General features: G+C 47.4%; 1 protein-coding gene across 4 annotated transcripts in view; it reads left to right on the top strand.

The window, feature by feature from the left end:
• Positions 1 to 15,732, top strand: part of TMEM131L (transmembrane 131 like) — a 134,379-nt gene that overhangs the window by 3,544 nt on the left and 115,103 nt on the right. For all 4 annotated transcript variants that reach the window (XM_084768806.1, XM_084768805.1, XM_084768807.1 and 1 more), the window contains exon 3: positions 4,594 to 4,637. In XM_084768806.1, coding sequence (XP_084624932.1) covers positions 4,594 to 4,637 — 44 coding nt within the window. The remainder of the gene's footprint in view (positions 1 to 4,593; positions 4,638 to 15,732) is intronic.

The raw sequence follows: 15,732 nt of genomic DNA, 5'->3' as shown, positions 1-15,732 counted from the left end.
CTCTTTAAGTGTCTAGGTATGAATTCTGGTAAGTCCCACTCAAACTGTTAAACTCATCCTTTTATTTGTTGCTAAAGATTGAACCTAGGGGCTGGAGAGATGGCTCAGAGGTTTAAGAGCACCAGCTGCTCTTTCGAAGGTCCCGAGTTCAATTCCTAGCAACCACATGGTGGCTCACAACCACCTGTAATAAGATCTGGTGCCTTCTTGTGGTGGGCAGGCACACATGTGTGTAGAATACTGTATAAATAATAAATAAATCTTTAAAACTAAAAAAGATTGAACCCAGGACCTTCCATGTGCTAAACACGTGTTCTGGTCACTGGTCTGTATCTGGCCCAGCATACCTCTCTTTTTTTGTTACCAGGTTTCTCATCTGTAGAGTCGGGTGTTTTTCACACTGATTTCAGAGGAGTTCCAGCTTGCTTGTCATCTTGGTGGTTTCTCAGCCAACTCATAAGCTTGGTCATGGAAAACATAAACACTTTCCCTTGCTGAAGGGGCTGAACCAACGCAGATAACTCAGTATGATAGGCTGTGTGGTGAAACTGATACTAATGGTGTGTGTGTGTGTGTGTGGGATCCAGAGCCTTGTGCATGTTAGACAAATGATAGCAACGAATTAGATCTCCCAGCCCTATTTATATATTTTTGTTATGTAGTCTCCTGTGAGGAAATTATTTGGTATAGGAACACAAAAATTTATTTATCACTCATAATGAGAGGAAAGAGAAACCCATTTGGTTTTAATGTTAGACTTACAGGTCTGCCTGCCCCCTTACTGTCCAGCACACTGAATCCAAAGTGGTGTTGATGGTCCAGAGACCACACAGGTCTGGGCTTCTCATTAGCTGCCTAGTGGTAGCTGCCTTTGTGGAAGGTGACAGGCTTTGTACACCTTACTAATCCATGTAATGGAGGGTGAAGTCCCTTACCCTGCTCTGGCCTTTGGGCCTCCTGCAGTCTGACCTTGTCTCTTTCTCCTCTCCTCTGGGACTCACCCACTAGCCTGGTTCTGGGCCCACTGAGTCCAATATGTTGTCTGTGGTGTGAGCCATGGCACACAGGCACCTCATGGCTGGGTCCTTTGTGAGGCTTGGATTGCTGTATGGTGGCCATCATCTCCTCCTTTCTGAATTCTTGTGGTGGTTTGATAACCATTTGTGCCATGGTCTGATTGCTGAGGTTCGAGGGTTCTGCTATGGCCACAGTATTTCCTATGTAGTGGGCATTCAGTCGTCACCCCTGGAGCCTTTGGAGGAGAGGCAGTTGTCATATCTGGCCCCGCTTCTTTTTTGTTGCTGAAGATACTCAGTCCTGAAGATGGCAGATGAAATGCCTAAGCGTTCACTGGCCTGCTGTTGTGAGAACCACATTTGGTGCTGATTTCAGCAAGAGTCCCCCTAGCCTTCACGGATTTACTCATGACTGTGCAGAGTGGAGATGGAGATGGTTAGGCTGGCATGGGCCTTGGTGGGCCTGGCTTGGGGTTGTGATGCCCACCCATGTAGTCATTGGCACCACACAAGTGAATGTCCGTAAGTTAGGGATAAAGAATAAAACTTTGTCTTTAAAAATACCATGTCTTGTTGATCCACCCCACCCCCACCCCCCAGCCTCTTAATTCTGAGGGGGTGGATAATAGAAATTGGCAGAAAATGAAACCAGAAACGGCACGGTGAACACGTGTTTGTTTGTTTGTTTAATCCCAGGTATAGTGTTAGGTAATAGCATGCAACTCCGATCGGTGAATCATTAACCAGCATTTGGAAAACTTTTTGTCAGAGAGGTTTATTTTTGGCCTCGACAACACTGAAAAATAATGACTAACGTGGTTTGAGAACTGTCAGCATCATTTAAGCACCATGTGTTGTTCACTCAAAACCATACCCTGTAGAGTGTAAAGAGTTTTGCCTGGATTTATAGCTGCAGTGAGGGAGTAGCAGGGGAGGATTTGAACCTGGGACATGTTTAGCTCTAAAGCCTGCGCTTTTGGTTGTGACGCTGTATTTCAGTGCCACCAGACCAGCACTGTGGTGACCAGCACTGTGGTAGTAGTGGCAAAGTGCCTGTGTTGGAGGGAAATAACTTGTTCTACTGTGAGCTGGAGAATGTTGCTTAGAAGTTCTCAGAGACCCCGAGAGCTATTAGAATCTCACAGACAGCTGGGTTGTACTGTGCCTGCTGGCCGAGCGCTGTTTCAGGTGCTGGTGGTGATGCAGTAAACCGAAAGATCTGCCCCTGACGCCCGTGGCCTCCGAATGGGGCATATGGATGATGAGTGAGACGCAGAAGAAGCTCGTGGTGGTGATGCAGTCTGTTTGAAGAGCATGTGTGTTGTATGCAGACGGGAAGAGGCAGTGATGGGGATGTTTGCTTTGCTTGAAGAGGTTCGTGTATTTTTTGAAAAGATACGTGAGCTGGCCCTTGCAAGCAGCCTGGGATTGAGATAGCTGGTGCAAGGGCCCTGGGGCACCGGAGCAGGTAGGAATAAAGAGGATTTGATCTTGTTCTTTGAGGGCTTGGTTTTACTGAGCAGATAAAGCTAGTAATGCCTGGGTCAGTCTTCAAGTGCTGAAACTAAGAACGGAGAGGAAGGCAGTGTCCCCCAGAAGGCTCACTTAAGGCATAAGGCCAGAAGGGGCCCAACCCTGAGTATTACATGGTGGACAATGTAGTTCAGTTTCTACTGTGACATTTTAAATTGCAACCAAGAGCCTGCTAATCTGGAGGGGGGGGGATGGGGGATGGGTGTGTCAGGGTCAGTGCTGTGCTGGGTGGATCCTTCCTGAAAGTGCTTGGAGTGTATCTCAGGAACACTAGGGAGCTCTGGGAGCATTTTCCGTTTAACAGGGTCTCACTGTTAGCCCAGACTAGTCTGGAAACTCCCCACCTTCTTGCCACAGCTTTTGGGTCAGTCATCCTCAGGCTCCTTGTAGGGTACTGAGCAGGGACTCTGAAGAGGGGGGTCTACTGTGGGGGGCGTGGCTAGGAGTGATGTGGGGGAAGATTGGTATTGATTGTGTTGGTGTTTGCAGAATAGAATGGAGTCAAGCTCCATAGCATAGCAACAAGCCCTGTAATGGTATGGTAGTGCAGGCCCGTTACATTGATGGTGGCCCGGTGGACAGGGTAGAGGATGGACAGATCTAGATTTCTTGTTGGAGATGGAGGGAGGGGAGCAGTAAAGGGTTTATCTAGGGGTCAAGCATTGTGATGGTGTCCTCAGCAGAAGGGGGGCTGGTTTAAAAAAAAAACCCAGAAGCTTCTCTGCAGGCACTTCTGACACTGGCCTGTCTGTGTTCGCTGGGGAGTGGAGCATGAGACTGTGGAAGTAGTAAGCAGTGTGACATGCTGGCAGAGTCACTGTTGTGACTGGCTGCTAGCTTGGTGCAGTGCAGAGCAAAGCTTGCCTAGGAGCTTGGAGACTTGGCCTTGGAGACAGATGGGCATGGGCGCAATGTCTGCAGAGTGACTGAGGGAGAGGTGGGGCAGCACCTCTTGACAAGCAGTCTTGGCCTTGTGATTTCAGTGTGGGTTAACATGCTGCTGCACTTGTTTTAAAGGCTTTATTTACTTTTACCTGATGAGATCCGGGAGGCCAGAAGTTGCAGGTGGTTATGAGCTGCCTCGTGCCGGTGCTGGGTTCTCTGGAAAAACAGTAATGGCTCTTGACCACTGAGCCATCCCTCCAGACCCAACATGCTGACATTGTAGTGCAGAGGACCCAGGACTAAGAAGCAATACCTAGGTGGGGCTGGGGGGTAGAGGATCAGCTGCACTAGGCCAGAAAGGAGGAGCTAGTAAGTCGGGGCGCCTAAAGCTCCAAGGAAGGATAATGCCACTGCAGGGAGCCTGGGGGGGACACTGGCTGCTTAGCTGGCCTTGCCTTTGTTCAGTGTCCGCCCTGCAGATGTTTCAGTTGCCTTTTCCTCCTGACATACATGGAAAAACTTTTAAGAATGGTGTTTACTTAGTTTACAAAATTAGCAGCCTTTTTATTGATGTCAAAGTACATCACATATTCATTAACAGCATTCTGAGCTAAACAATGTCTTTTGTCTTCAGTGAAATTACTAATTATTATTTATTTGTTCTGGAGACAAGGTCTCACTATGCAGTCTTGCTGGCCTCAAATTCACTATGTATACTATGCTGGCCTTAAAAACTGTGTTTTAGACCAGTAGGTTATTTACTTAACTTACTTAAGTAGGAGACCACCGTTTGTCAGTTTATGGCTTTGTATTGCCATTATAACATCATTTTTTTAAAAAAGGATTTTATTTTTGTTTGTGTCTGTGTGTCTGTATGTGAGTATGTGTGGTGCCATCATAGGCCAGGAGAGGGCATTTGATTCCCAGGAGGTAGAGTTACAGGTTCTTGTGAGTTGTCGGACATGGGTGCTGGGCACCAAAGTTGGCCCCCCTGGAAGAGCGGTGAGCACTTGTAACCACCGATCCACGCCAGCAGTGTCCAGCACACTACCACTGTAACTCTCTGTTGACTGTTGTGCCGGTCACTGCAGCTCACCATCCTACTGTTGGTGATTGCGTTTCTTTGAAACGGTTGTTAATGGATGTTCTTTTACCACAGGGTGATTCTGAAGAGGATATGGAGGAGCCCCCTCAAGGACAGAGGTAAGGAGAGTGGGAGCAGGCCACTGCCCGCCAGGCACCCTGCCCTCCCTGGAAGTGTCTCTGTATATGTGTTTAATATTATCTATAATGTACCTTTCTCTGACCTCTTTGACCTCCATGTAGTATACATTCTCCAGTCATTGTTCTGGTTTTGTTTTAAAATGGTATAGAAAACTGTTGTCAATGTTCCCTTGTTTACCCGTGGTATATTTATACTTTCTTTCTTGTTCAGAAACATCTGTTGAGGTCACACTCTGTGCTCAGTGCTGAACAGAACACACCAAACAAGACCTTGTGTTGTGTATAGTGTGGCAGTCAGTGATAAGAATGCTGGCTCGGTAGCTGGGTAGTGGTGGGGCATGCCTTTAATCCCTGCATTCAGGAGGCAGAGGCAGGCAGATCTCTGAGTTTGAGGCTAGCCTGGTCTACAGAGCAACTATCAGGACAGCCAGGGCTACATAGAGAGAGCCTGTCTCAAACAACCCCCCAACCCAATTAGGTTCTTTTCCCTACCATTGTGTGTGTGTTTTAATTTTTATTTATCTATTTAGTTTAGTGTATTGCTGAAGATGAAACCCTGGACCGTGTGCATGTTACACACACCACCCTTTTCTTCCTAATTAGGACTAGTTTTAGTCTGTCCTTCTGGAGACAGGATCTCATGTCGTCTGGGCAGTCCAGACCTTGCTCTGTAGCTGGCCTCCTACTGCGCGTGCCTCTGCACACTGGATGCTGGACTTAGACGTGTGCACCGTCACACCCAGCTTGGGCAGTTTCTCTCTGTCGGTTTTCTTTCTACAAGTCACATTTGTCACATTTATTCATTAATTGTGTGCGTGAGATAGACAGACAGCGTGCGCCCACGCACTGTGGAATGTTCATGGAGGACGAGGAGGACATGAGAGTATGTTCTCTGCTGCCACTGTGTGGGGGCTGGGGATTGAACTCAAGTTGTCATGAATGAAAGCAAAGGCTTTTACCTGCTGAGCCATTTGGCAAGCCCTCTTGTCAGTTTTCTATTGGCTTAAAGGTATTGGATGGCACATGTATGTATATATCAGTATGTGCACTCATAATGTGCATATAGTCTGTATATTTGCTTATAAAGAGTGAATTAGTTTCACTAAGTGTAGTATTCACATTTATTGCTTGCAGGGTGCTCCATTTTCTGTTTCTTTTGTTTCTTTTAAAAAATGCTTGCTACCTCCTAGCACTTGGGAGCCAGTGGCAAGCCAGTCTCTCTGAGTTCAAGGCCAGCCAGGGCCACATAGAGAGAAGACTGTATCTCAAAGCAAAGCAAAACAAAATCAGGAAAACAATGGTTGCTCCCTACACTTGTTGGTAATGACTTTATTGAGCTGTAGTTCATTTTCTGTATGGCTTACCCATTTAAAGTTGTAGCGTGTTCCCAGTTGTACAGACCTCACAGCTTTAGAATGTCTGTTTTCTCCAGAACACCTTCCCCTTCAGTGTCAGCCTCTGCCTTCAGGCTCAGTAGCTTGTGGCTTACAGTTGGATCAGCCTGGACTTCATTTTGCTGGGGCCACTTATTCCAATATTTCACTGTTATTTTTGTCCCCAGCTGCTTTGCTTTTAACCCACTTTCTGCCTGTTTTTCTTTTGTTCATGTTCTTTGTTCGGCTTTTTGGGCTTGAGATTTTTTTTTTCCCTGATGTGTGGTGATTATTATGACGCCGGTAGAAGGCTCCTGTTAGTATCCATTTCTAGAAATGCAGATTCTGGAGTTGTCAGAATTACCTCAGTGCAGTGTCATGTGATGGCTGAATTAGTCGCCCACCCATTTATGAACTGTTTATTGACTATCAACTGCAGAATTGTCATTGTTCAGTTGATTTTTTAAAAGTTTCTTCATACCAGTTTACTATCCTGTGACTTTAAAATAAATATGTGAATTGGGCATGGGAGCATTTGCCTATGACCCTGGCACTTGAGCGGTAGAAACAGGAGGATCAGGAATTCGAGGTCATCCTTGGCTCCTTCCCTGAGGATCTCATGAATTACATAGAGCCACATCCTATAGAACCAAAGCCGAAATTAAAATACACAGAGACTTGCTTTTGAATAGATGAAAGATTCACAAGAAGGTTACAGAGACACAGAGAGAAGGCTTCCATAATTATTACCCAGGCTCCCCTGTTGTCACTGTTAACATCTTCTAATACTCAGGAACATTTATGACTGAAGCCAACACTGGTATCTTACTATGAACCAAGTTCTGGACTTTATTTGGTTGTCATTAGTGTTTTCCTAATATCCTTTTCAGGGCTGAGTCATCAGCGCTGTTCCTCACCTGCTGAAGGGCCTCTCTGCTTCTGAGTGTGAGCTGGGGTTCCTCGGCTTCAGGTCCCGGGAGCCCGTGCTTAGTTTTGGTTGCCATGTCTCCTTGGGCATGGCTGGTCCTCAGTTTGTCAGAGTTTTCTAAGTTTTGCTGGTCTTTTGAGGGGTCAGGTATTTTTTGTATAATGTCCTTGAATTTCTGTTTGTCTGATAATTTTTTCTCATGGTTGAATCGGCTGGAGTGTCAGGGAGGAAGGCCACAAAGACAAGCTGCCCTGCTGTCCTGTCACATCACAGAAGGGCACATGTGGCACCACTCTCTCGTGTCGTTCTGGCTTGGATCCCCAGGTCCTGTTGTCTGTCAGGGTTCCCTGCTGCAAGCTCTTCTCACCGCACCGCCTCTTTTCATACCACATTCTTTGAGGCGAATTTATTACATAGAATTGTGCTACACCAGATCAGGTTGTTTGGAATTCTTCGTGTGTGGATTTGCCTCTTCTCACTCACTTATTTAGTAACTCATGTGAGTATTCATGCTCCGGGGTACAGCCCAGCACCGGGTTTCCCTTCTGTTTTAATGCCACTCATCCTTAATCATAACTATGAAGTTATTAGTATCACTTTACACCTTTTAATAGCTTTTTTTTTTTTATCACTTTTAAGAACTGCACCGCAGTACCAACTTTTAGTGACAGATGGGCTTGGAGTCAATTAAGCTGTCACTATCAGTTCAACAAAACCATCCATTTCTGTCTAGATACCCTGGAGTAGCTACTATTAGGACAGCTTGAGACTAGAGAAAATAAGCCAGTCTGCTTCATGAGAGGGCGTGGTTGGCAGCGCCACGCATCACTAGAGAGAATCTAGGTGCTGCACCGCCAAGGCTGCCTGACGCGGGGCCTGACCAGGGCCTTGCTCATTCTGGGGTGTGAGGCCCCCAGAGCAGCTTGCCTGTTACCTCACGCTGCAGCTGAGGAAGCCGTCAGTGTAATTGGGCCGCGGTGAAGACTTTGTTTGTGTTATCTTGACTTCATCTTCCGTGGAAGCTCTGTAATTGTGTTTGGTGGCACGCCAGGAGAGCACTATCTGAAACCTTTCTCCCTTCTCCCCTCCCCTTCCCTCCTTTTCTCCTGGGGGTTTCTCGGATAGCAGCAGCAATCTACTCCGTGCCCAGAAGTAAAGAGTGCTCTGGGACATTCCTGACAGAGTTGACCGCAGCGCTCACCTGAGTGGATGCACTCTGGGAAGCTGGACTGGCTCCCTAAGTGCACGTCTCCCCAACAAGCCTTTTTGGAGCACAGTAGTATTTGATAGGAGCCGAACTGTTTAAGAATTGCTAAAGAATGAATAATGTTGTTATTTTAGTTTAAAAATGATTATAGAAATCACATGCACTTCCTGCCTGGAGACTGTGTCTGTGGATGGCTGTGCTCTACCACTGAGCTGTTCGCTCTGCTGAAAGAGTTTAGAGTCAGTCAGTTAAAGGTGGATCCTGAGAGTCGGACACCAGAAGACTCCTGCTGACCTCTCCACAGCTGAGATGTGCAGTCGTTGGCAGAAGCGACTGCATCTTTAGGGACGTTTTCTTTGAGTCTGGAGGAGATCCCTCAGCCCCAAGGCCTGCTGGAAAGGGAGCTGCTTTTCACTGCTCTCTGTTCACCTTCAGAGAGCTGGAAAAAGGTTAGCCATTTGAGTCTTACTTGTTACCCAGGGTTCCGTTGTGGGCATTCCTTTCCTCCTGCTCTGACATCTCCTTAGGTGACCTCCCCTGCCGTCCTTTTGTATTTCTTCTCTATGAGAAAAGACAATTTCCAATCTCTCTCCCACTTTCTCTCCTTCCCTCTTTCTCGATCGCTCCCCCACCCACCTTGTGTTCCTTAAATGCTTACATTGTCACCAAGTTTCACCCCAGCCATTAAGCCTTTGCCTTGTTCTAATATACATGCATGCGTGCGCATGTGCGCACACACACACACACACACACACACACACACACACACACACACACACGCATGAACGCACATACACACATGTGCACACAGGTATATGTATATATGGCAAACAGATTGTACCTTCTGCCCAGAAGTCTCACCTAGTGTCCACTGATAGCTCTCTGTAGTCTTTAGGTGCTTCAAAGCTAGTGTGTCCGGAACTGAGCTCCTGGGCTTCTCCTTTGGCTCTTCCTCCAGCTTCAGGCCCTGGGTGAAAAGAACACCCTGGCCTAATGGTAATGTCAGCATGCTATAGACAGCAAGGCACAGGGTGACGGATGGGAGGGAGGATGGACGGGAGGGAGGACAGTTGGGAGGGAGGATGGGCAGAAGGGAGGGAGGGAGGACGGCTTCTTTTACTCCTTTCCTTCCCTCTCAGGACCAGCAGTCTTGGATGTATGGCTCCACTTCAGGGATTCTGCTGTCTCTCTTCAGCCAGGTCTTCCCATCCCAGTGATGTATTGGCTCCCTCTTGCGATCAGCCTTTTTTCGGCCAATTACTGCTGGGTAGAGTGTAGACTCCCATGCATGGCACAGGCACAGAAAGTCATTTGTGGTTGAGGATCTTGTCTGTCTTTTCCATCTTTCCCTGATGTTCTTATTTCCTTTCAGCCACATGGCTATGTGTCCTCTCTGCAATTTCCTTCCTTCCTTCCTTCCTTCCTTCCTTCCTTCCTCCTTCCCTCCCTCCGTTCCTCCTCCCTCCCTTCCTCCCTTCACTCTGGTTGCCTTCCGGAACCCTGCTGTATATAGCATGCTGACACTAGTATTAGACCAGGATGCTTGCTCCTTGTGGAAATTACCTTTGTGGTACCCGAGGTCCAGTCTGATACTCCTGTTGATTCTTCAGTTCCAGGCTCAGTAACTCACCCAAGGAGAGGCTGCTAGATGCAGTCCTGCGTGATCATGCTTTTTACTATTAGTCTTTTAGCTCGGTTCCATGTGTTTAATGTATTCTTCACGCCTAAGCCTCAGTCATTGCTGTTAAAGCCACAGGTGTTATATCAGTGGCACAGGTTGTGACTTTAAATTGAGCTACTGCAAATGTCATATATTTCAAGAGACTGTCCACCAGGTCTCTGTCAATGTCAGGGTCCTTGTTGCTTTCTCTAGGGTCAGGGCACAGAGACTGGTGCAAAATGAATGAATTTAGCTATGGTCATCATGGCTTTGATAAATATGAGGATTTCCTTTGACTCCAATCAGCCTTGTAATTTAGGTTTTCTTAATACAGTACAGGCTTTTAACAGGGTTCGTGGCATTTATTAAAACTATTCTCTAAGCGCAAAACCTTTTCAAATATTTTTAAAATTTATGTTGTGTAATTTTTAGCAGCGTTTTCATCATTTATATAATTATTCAGCTTTAATTGAAATAAATTACTAAAACAATATGCTGGAACCAGCAGCCCTTCATTTGCTGTTTTGAGCTATTTAAATACATCTTTCCACAGATTCTTGCAGTGGCTAGTTTGGTATGCATTTGCCATGTCATAATTTTTTAATCCTTAAAGAATTAAGCGTAGTCTATAATAAAAATAAGCAAGCCACTTCATTGGATGTCAGTCGCCCCTGGACCGAGCAAGTGGGACTGTGGTATAAGCGGTTGGGTTCGTGTAGATGTGGTGGTGAGCTGTCCAAGTCCAGTCAGAGACAGACTGCCCCTTCCTCCCCAGGCCTTTAGAGAGGTGATTTATCTCAAGACTAAAGGGTGTTCCATTTGCGCCTCTGTGGCAGGCTGGTTATTTATTACCACAGGACACAGTGTTCAGCTGCAAAACCACTTTACGGAGCCCATTTAGCAGATGGGCACTCTGCAGCGAGAGCCAGGCCGAGAGAGAGGCACAGCCCAGGAAGACATGCCCATGGAAGGGAGAGCCTCTGCCAAGTGCCTCTGAGGCAAGAGCCAGGGCCCAGCTGGGAGTCAGGCAGACACTGGGGTTTAAGCCTTGGGAACCCGGGTGTCAATGTCTTCGGGAAATCTCATCTCTGGGAAGGGCTGGACTGATGTGATGCTCTGGGTACCGGGCTGCTGTTATGCAGTGGGCATCTGAATGGCTGTACATCATGTTATGGGGTCCAAGGGGCTGTGAGGACTGAAGGCACCGCGGATGCACCGCTGATGACATCACAGCGGCAGCACTGATTAATTCTGCAAGGGTGTTCTAGGTTGCTTTTGCTTAAGATAGTAGCACAGCCTGGGATTTCTGTACTTAAAATAATTTCCCAAGGCAGTATTCTCTGTCTAGGAACACCAGCATTAAGATAATGGGGGCTCCTGGGAGCTCGTTACTCTTTTAAATGAATTGTCATCAAATTATTAGTTTGCTGCTCAGAGTTTTGCACATGTGAAATTTGAGTCTAGAGCAGTAGTGTCTGTCCCCCAACCCCACCCCGGCCCCCACCACAAACATACGCCATAGGAGAAGAATGTTGTCACAAATAATTGCTGTGGTAGTCTAGACAGTATTTCACAGATGCTGTGGTTAAGAGCTCTGGCTGCTCCTCCTGAGGACCTGGGTTTGATTCCGAGGACCCATACGGTGTCTTAGAATTATCTTTAAGTCCAGTTCCAGTGGACCCCGGGCCCTTCTTCTTGCCTCTGCAGGTACCAGGCAACCACTTGTGCACAGACACATGGAGACAAGACAGCCATACACATAAAACTAAGAAAAAATTATTGAGAAATTTTAGTTACAGATCGTTCCTATTTTGGAGAAGGTGGTTGTACCTACTTCTTGCTGTCCCCTTCTCTGCGGTGAACCTCCTTCAGTCTGTTTAGAGCCTTTCCTGCTTTTCACCTCTCTCTCATCTTTGTGTTTTGTTCAGAGAGAATGGCTCTGTGTGATGTGCTGCTGCCAGACTGTTCTCTTGCAGGGAGCTGATGGGCCCTCGTGAGATGCTCTAAGGTGCCACCACTGCAGTTGCAGGTAGTCGGCAGAGTGTGACAGCTTTAGTGACAGCTCCGCCATCATGTGTGGTCTCTGAATAGACCAGATGCAGTGTGTGTAGTAGATAGCTCTTGTCATTCTTCCTACACTACTGACTCAACTTGGAAAGTCAGTCTGCATTGCCGTTAAACAGCTGTCCAGGTAGCCAGGTGGATATGTGGTGATATTATTTTATAGATGAGGAAAGATGTTCACAATTGTAAAATAAGGTTACAGAGCTACGAAAGCACAGAATTATACAAGTGTTCTCTTTCTGTGCATACTTGTCTGCTCTGGTGTTGAATGCAAAGGAAAATAGGTCGGGAAGCATCTTCCCACTTGGATATACTGACAGTTTGCTCCTGTGGGATTGAGTTGTGGAAGTGGTTTTGTTCTTCAGATAGTTCTAGAAAAACCCCTGGAAAGTATGAGCCTTCTCTTCCGATCGTCTCAGAGGAGGATCTTTTAACACGTGCTGGATCTGAACTTTAGTTTTACAGTCTTGCTAAACTGGAATCCTCCATGAACATTCTGCTGTGTCCTTTTGAAATAATCTGGAAAATTTAAACATGCATAGTGGCACACCAGGACTGTGCAAACCGCATGCCACCGTGGTGCATGCGGATGAGTTGTCCTGTTGGCTTGCTTTGCTTTATGGTTATTTTCAGCAGCAAGGAACAGAAAACCCTGACTCAACGAGCTCCAACAATAAAGGAAGCATCATGTCACCTAACCAGAAGCCAGGGCAGGGTGGCTCTGGGTTGGTTCACTCAGCAGGTTTCTTTCTACCTGCTGGTTTTGCTGTGCTCAGTAGACTCAAGTTTGCAGGCCTCATCCGGAAGGGCAGGTTAAAATAACCTCCATCTGGCGCCTCTTTCTCATTAGCACCCTTAGGCATTTCTCCTTGTATCTCCGAGGTCACAGATGGATCTGTGCCCATCATGCCTCCTTACAGGCCTAGGCGGTGGGGAAACTGCTTGATTTACCTCAAAGCGGGGTTTAATCACAAGGGTGTTGTGGTCACTGGCCACTACCAGGGCTTTGCCTAAGTTGGGCCAGGGGCCTGGGCAGTAGGAAGCTGGCAGCAGCGCTGCCTCACCAAGGGAGGGACTGGGGCCAAGTGTGGAGGGAGCCACCGACTCAGCATTACCTGGGAACTTGCTAGACAGCTGAGTTCTCAGACCCCACCCAGGTCTACTGAGTCAGAAGCTCCGGGGGAGAGGCCCAGCCATCTGTGGTAAGGAGCCCTCTGGGTGATTCTGATGCAGGCTCCAGCTTGAAGCGTGTTGGTCCAGGGTGAGACATCTAAGGCATCGCATTTCAAACTTACTTTTGTTGACAATTAAATAATGAGAAGCAGAGGTGATCTCGCAGGGTCAAGCGGTAGGTAGGAATTGGGGGATGGCGGTTGTTATTCAGGCTTGCCTGTCATCACTGGCCCGGGGTTTTACCAGATCAAGAGTGCGTACATGTTCTCGTCGTATGGTCTCCAGTTGTGCCAGTGGTGAGCCTTGAGTGAGCCTGGTGTTCAGCATGCCTTGGCATACTGGTGAGCAGGGGGTTAGGCTACGGCCCTGTAGCTTCCAGCTCAGAGCTGGGAACCTCTCTCAAGCAGTCCACTTATTATAAAGGAGGTGTATCCGGCAGAAAGCACTGGCCCGATTACAAAAAGGCTGTTATTGGGAGGGAGTGGCCACTCATAGTTCAGGGCGATGTGTGTGCCCAGGCTGTCTCCTGTGGCGTGCGGCAAGGATGAGGGGATGAATTAGGGAGCATGGGGCCAGGGAAGGATATCAATTAGGTAAAAGTTGGAAGTGTTCTTAGAACTCAGAGGAACCGGGATGGCTCAAATCAATACAGGAACCACTCACACTATAAAGGGGACATCCATGTTCCCCCATCATCTGCATCTCCCTCCTCCCCCCCAGCCCCACCCAGTGACTCAGGGTGTGAGGAACTTGAGTGGTACTGGGGCAGGCTGGGGCCCAGAGGAGGCAGCTGGGAGCTATAGAGGAGCAATAAAACTGGGACAAGGCTTGTCTTGTGTAGTTATGTGGGAGAGGGGACTCCCCAGCTAAACCATAGAGCGGGGATTCACTGAGGTCCTTCTACAGTACTGTAGGAACGTTTATTTGCCAGCTGAGGGGGCTGGGTAGAGTAGGGTAAGAGTAGGAACCAAGTTTGACTGTGGGGTCTTGTTTTTCTAGGGCTGACGTAAAGGTCCCACAACCTGGTGCGTAGAACAATAGCAGTGTATTCTATCCGGGTCTGGAGATCAAAGCCTTGGTTCGGGTGCTGACAGGGCTCTGTTCTTCTGAGACACTCCGGGGTCCTTCTTTGCATCAGCTGCCTGGCAGCTGCATCACTGCGCTCTCTGCCTTTGTCCCTAGGTGTCTGTTCTTGGAGGATGACCACACAGTTTAACTCTGTAGGCAGCAATAACTTATGAGACCTTGTTAGAATCCCCTACCCCACCCCGCCACCCCCAGCTCACAGGAAATAATTGTTTGGTACTGGCTTACGCTCACACAGCCAGGCTGCACAGTTTCACATCAGCTGCACAGGCATTCTTGAGGATTTTCTTGGCAAAAAGTGAATGGATCTTTTTTCTAAATTCTTTGCCTATTTGTAGGAGCATATGCAAAGGAAATGGCAACAAATTGTGAGCGCTGAGTTCTGTGTGTGTGTCAGTTGTGAGAAATTACGTGGGAAGATTCATGAAAAAGTATTTGAAGAGCAAGTAGGCAAATCCTTGAACTCAAATCATGCTGCTTTAACTAGAGTTTAGAAAGACAGGACCACAGATGAGGCTGTGGGTTGGTTGTGTGTGCTGAGGGGTGCCAGTGAGAGATCTTCAGCCCATCCCCTTAGCTACCTGCCCGTGGAGGCCTGCTGGCCCTGTGGATCGATCCTGTGGGCTGTTCCTAGACTTGGCTGAGGATCCTTTTGTTGTTTTCTGGAAATGTTGGAATCCTAGAGGTGAGTTTCTGCTTTCATGCATTTTAGTGACAATTACCCAAGGGTGTTACCTCGACGTCCGCGGTGAGTAGCTGCTATCTCTCAAGAGTTTGAACCCTTAGCCTGGGATCTGTTGTTAGGTGGATAAATGCCACATCCAAATTGCCTGTTAGTTGGACTTTCATGTAACTTAATTAGCAGCTTTGTGTTTGGGGAGAAGCCTATCTCTGATCCTGAAATTGGTTCCGGGTGGGGTGGTATAATTCCTGGGTAATTAGGTGCCTTCACAGCGCCTACTCTAGTCATTAGAGGCCTGGGCATTTGGAGGCAGGACTGTGAGAGATGGAGAAAGCACTTGGTCTCTTGTCCTTAATCTTTTAATCCATTTAACCTGGGTTGTAAAGTGAGGCTTCATTTTAATTAGAAAGTATATTTAGGTGGCTTGGAAGGGGTTTCATTAACTCACCACATTTGGGGTTTAGTTGGTGGGGATCCTATCCCTAGTTGCCTGCTTAGGCTCAGGTGAAGGCATCCTGGGCATGGAGGTCCAGAGCCCAAGTTCTTTGAGTCTCAGGGCAAACCAAAAGTCTAGGTTAAAAAAAAAAAAAAAAGAACTGAGCCCAAAGCCCAGGCAGAAGCCAATCGAAGTGAGTTTAGTTTAGGGATGGGACCTGGATCATGCCTTTGTAGACTTCAGAGGTATGATGCTAGCCTGGGGATTAGGGTTTGTGGCAGATTGGGTGCCAGTAGCTTGGACTCATGAGTTTAAGGCCTGCCTCACCTAAATACTATTTACATTTTCTTATTATTTCCTCTTTGGGACTGGGAGAGAATGGAGAAGGGAAAAAGCTTTGCAATAGACTCAGCATCTGTGACTCACAACAGAGGGAAGCACAGAAGTACATTAGGGAACTGTGGA

The sequence above is a fragment of the Acomys minous genome (genome assembly GCF_964271855.1).
Source record: "Acomys minous genome assembly, chromosome: 19".
Taxonomy (NCBI): Eukaryota; Metazoa; Chordata; class Mammalia; order Rodentia; family Muridae; genus Acomys; species Acomys minous.
Note: the sequence above shows the minus strand (reverse complement) of the source record. Positions and strands in the feature narration are given on the sequence as shown.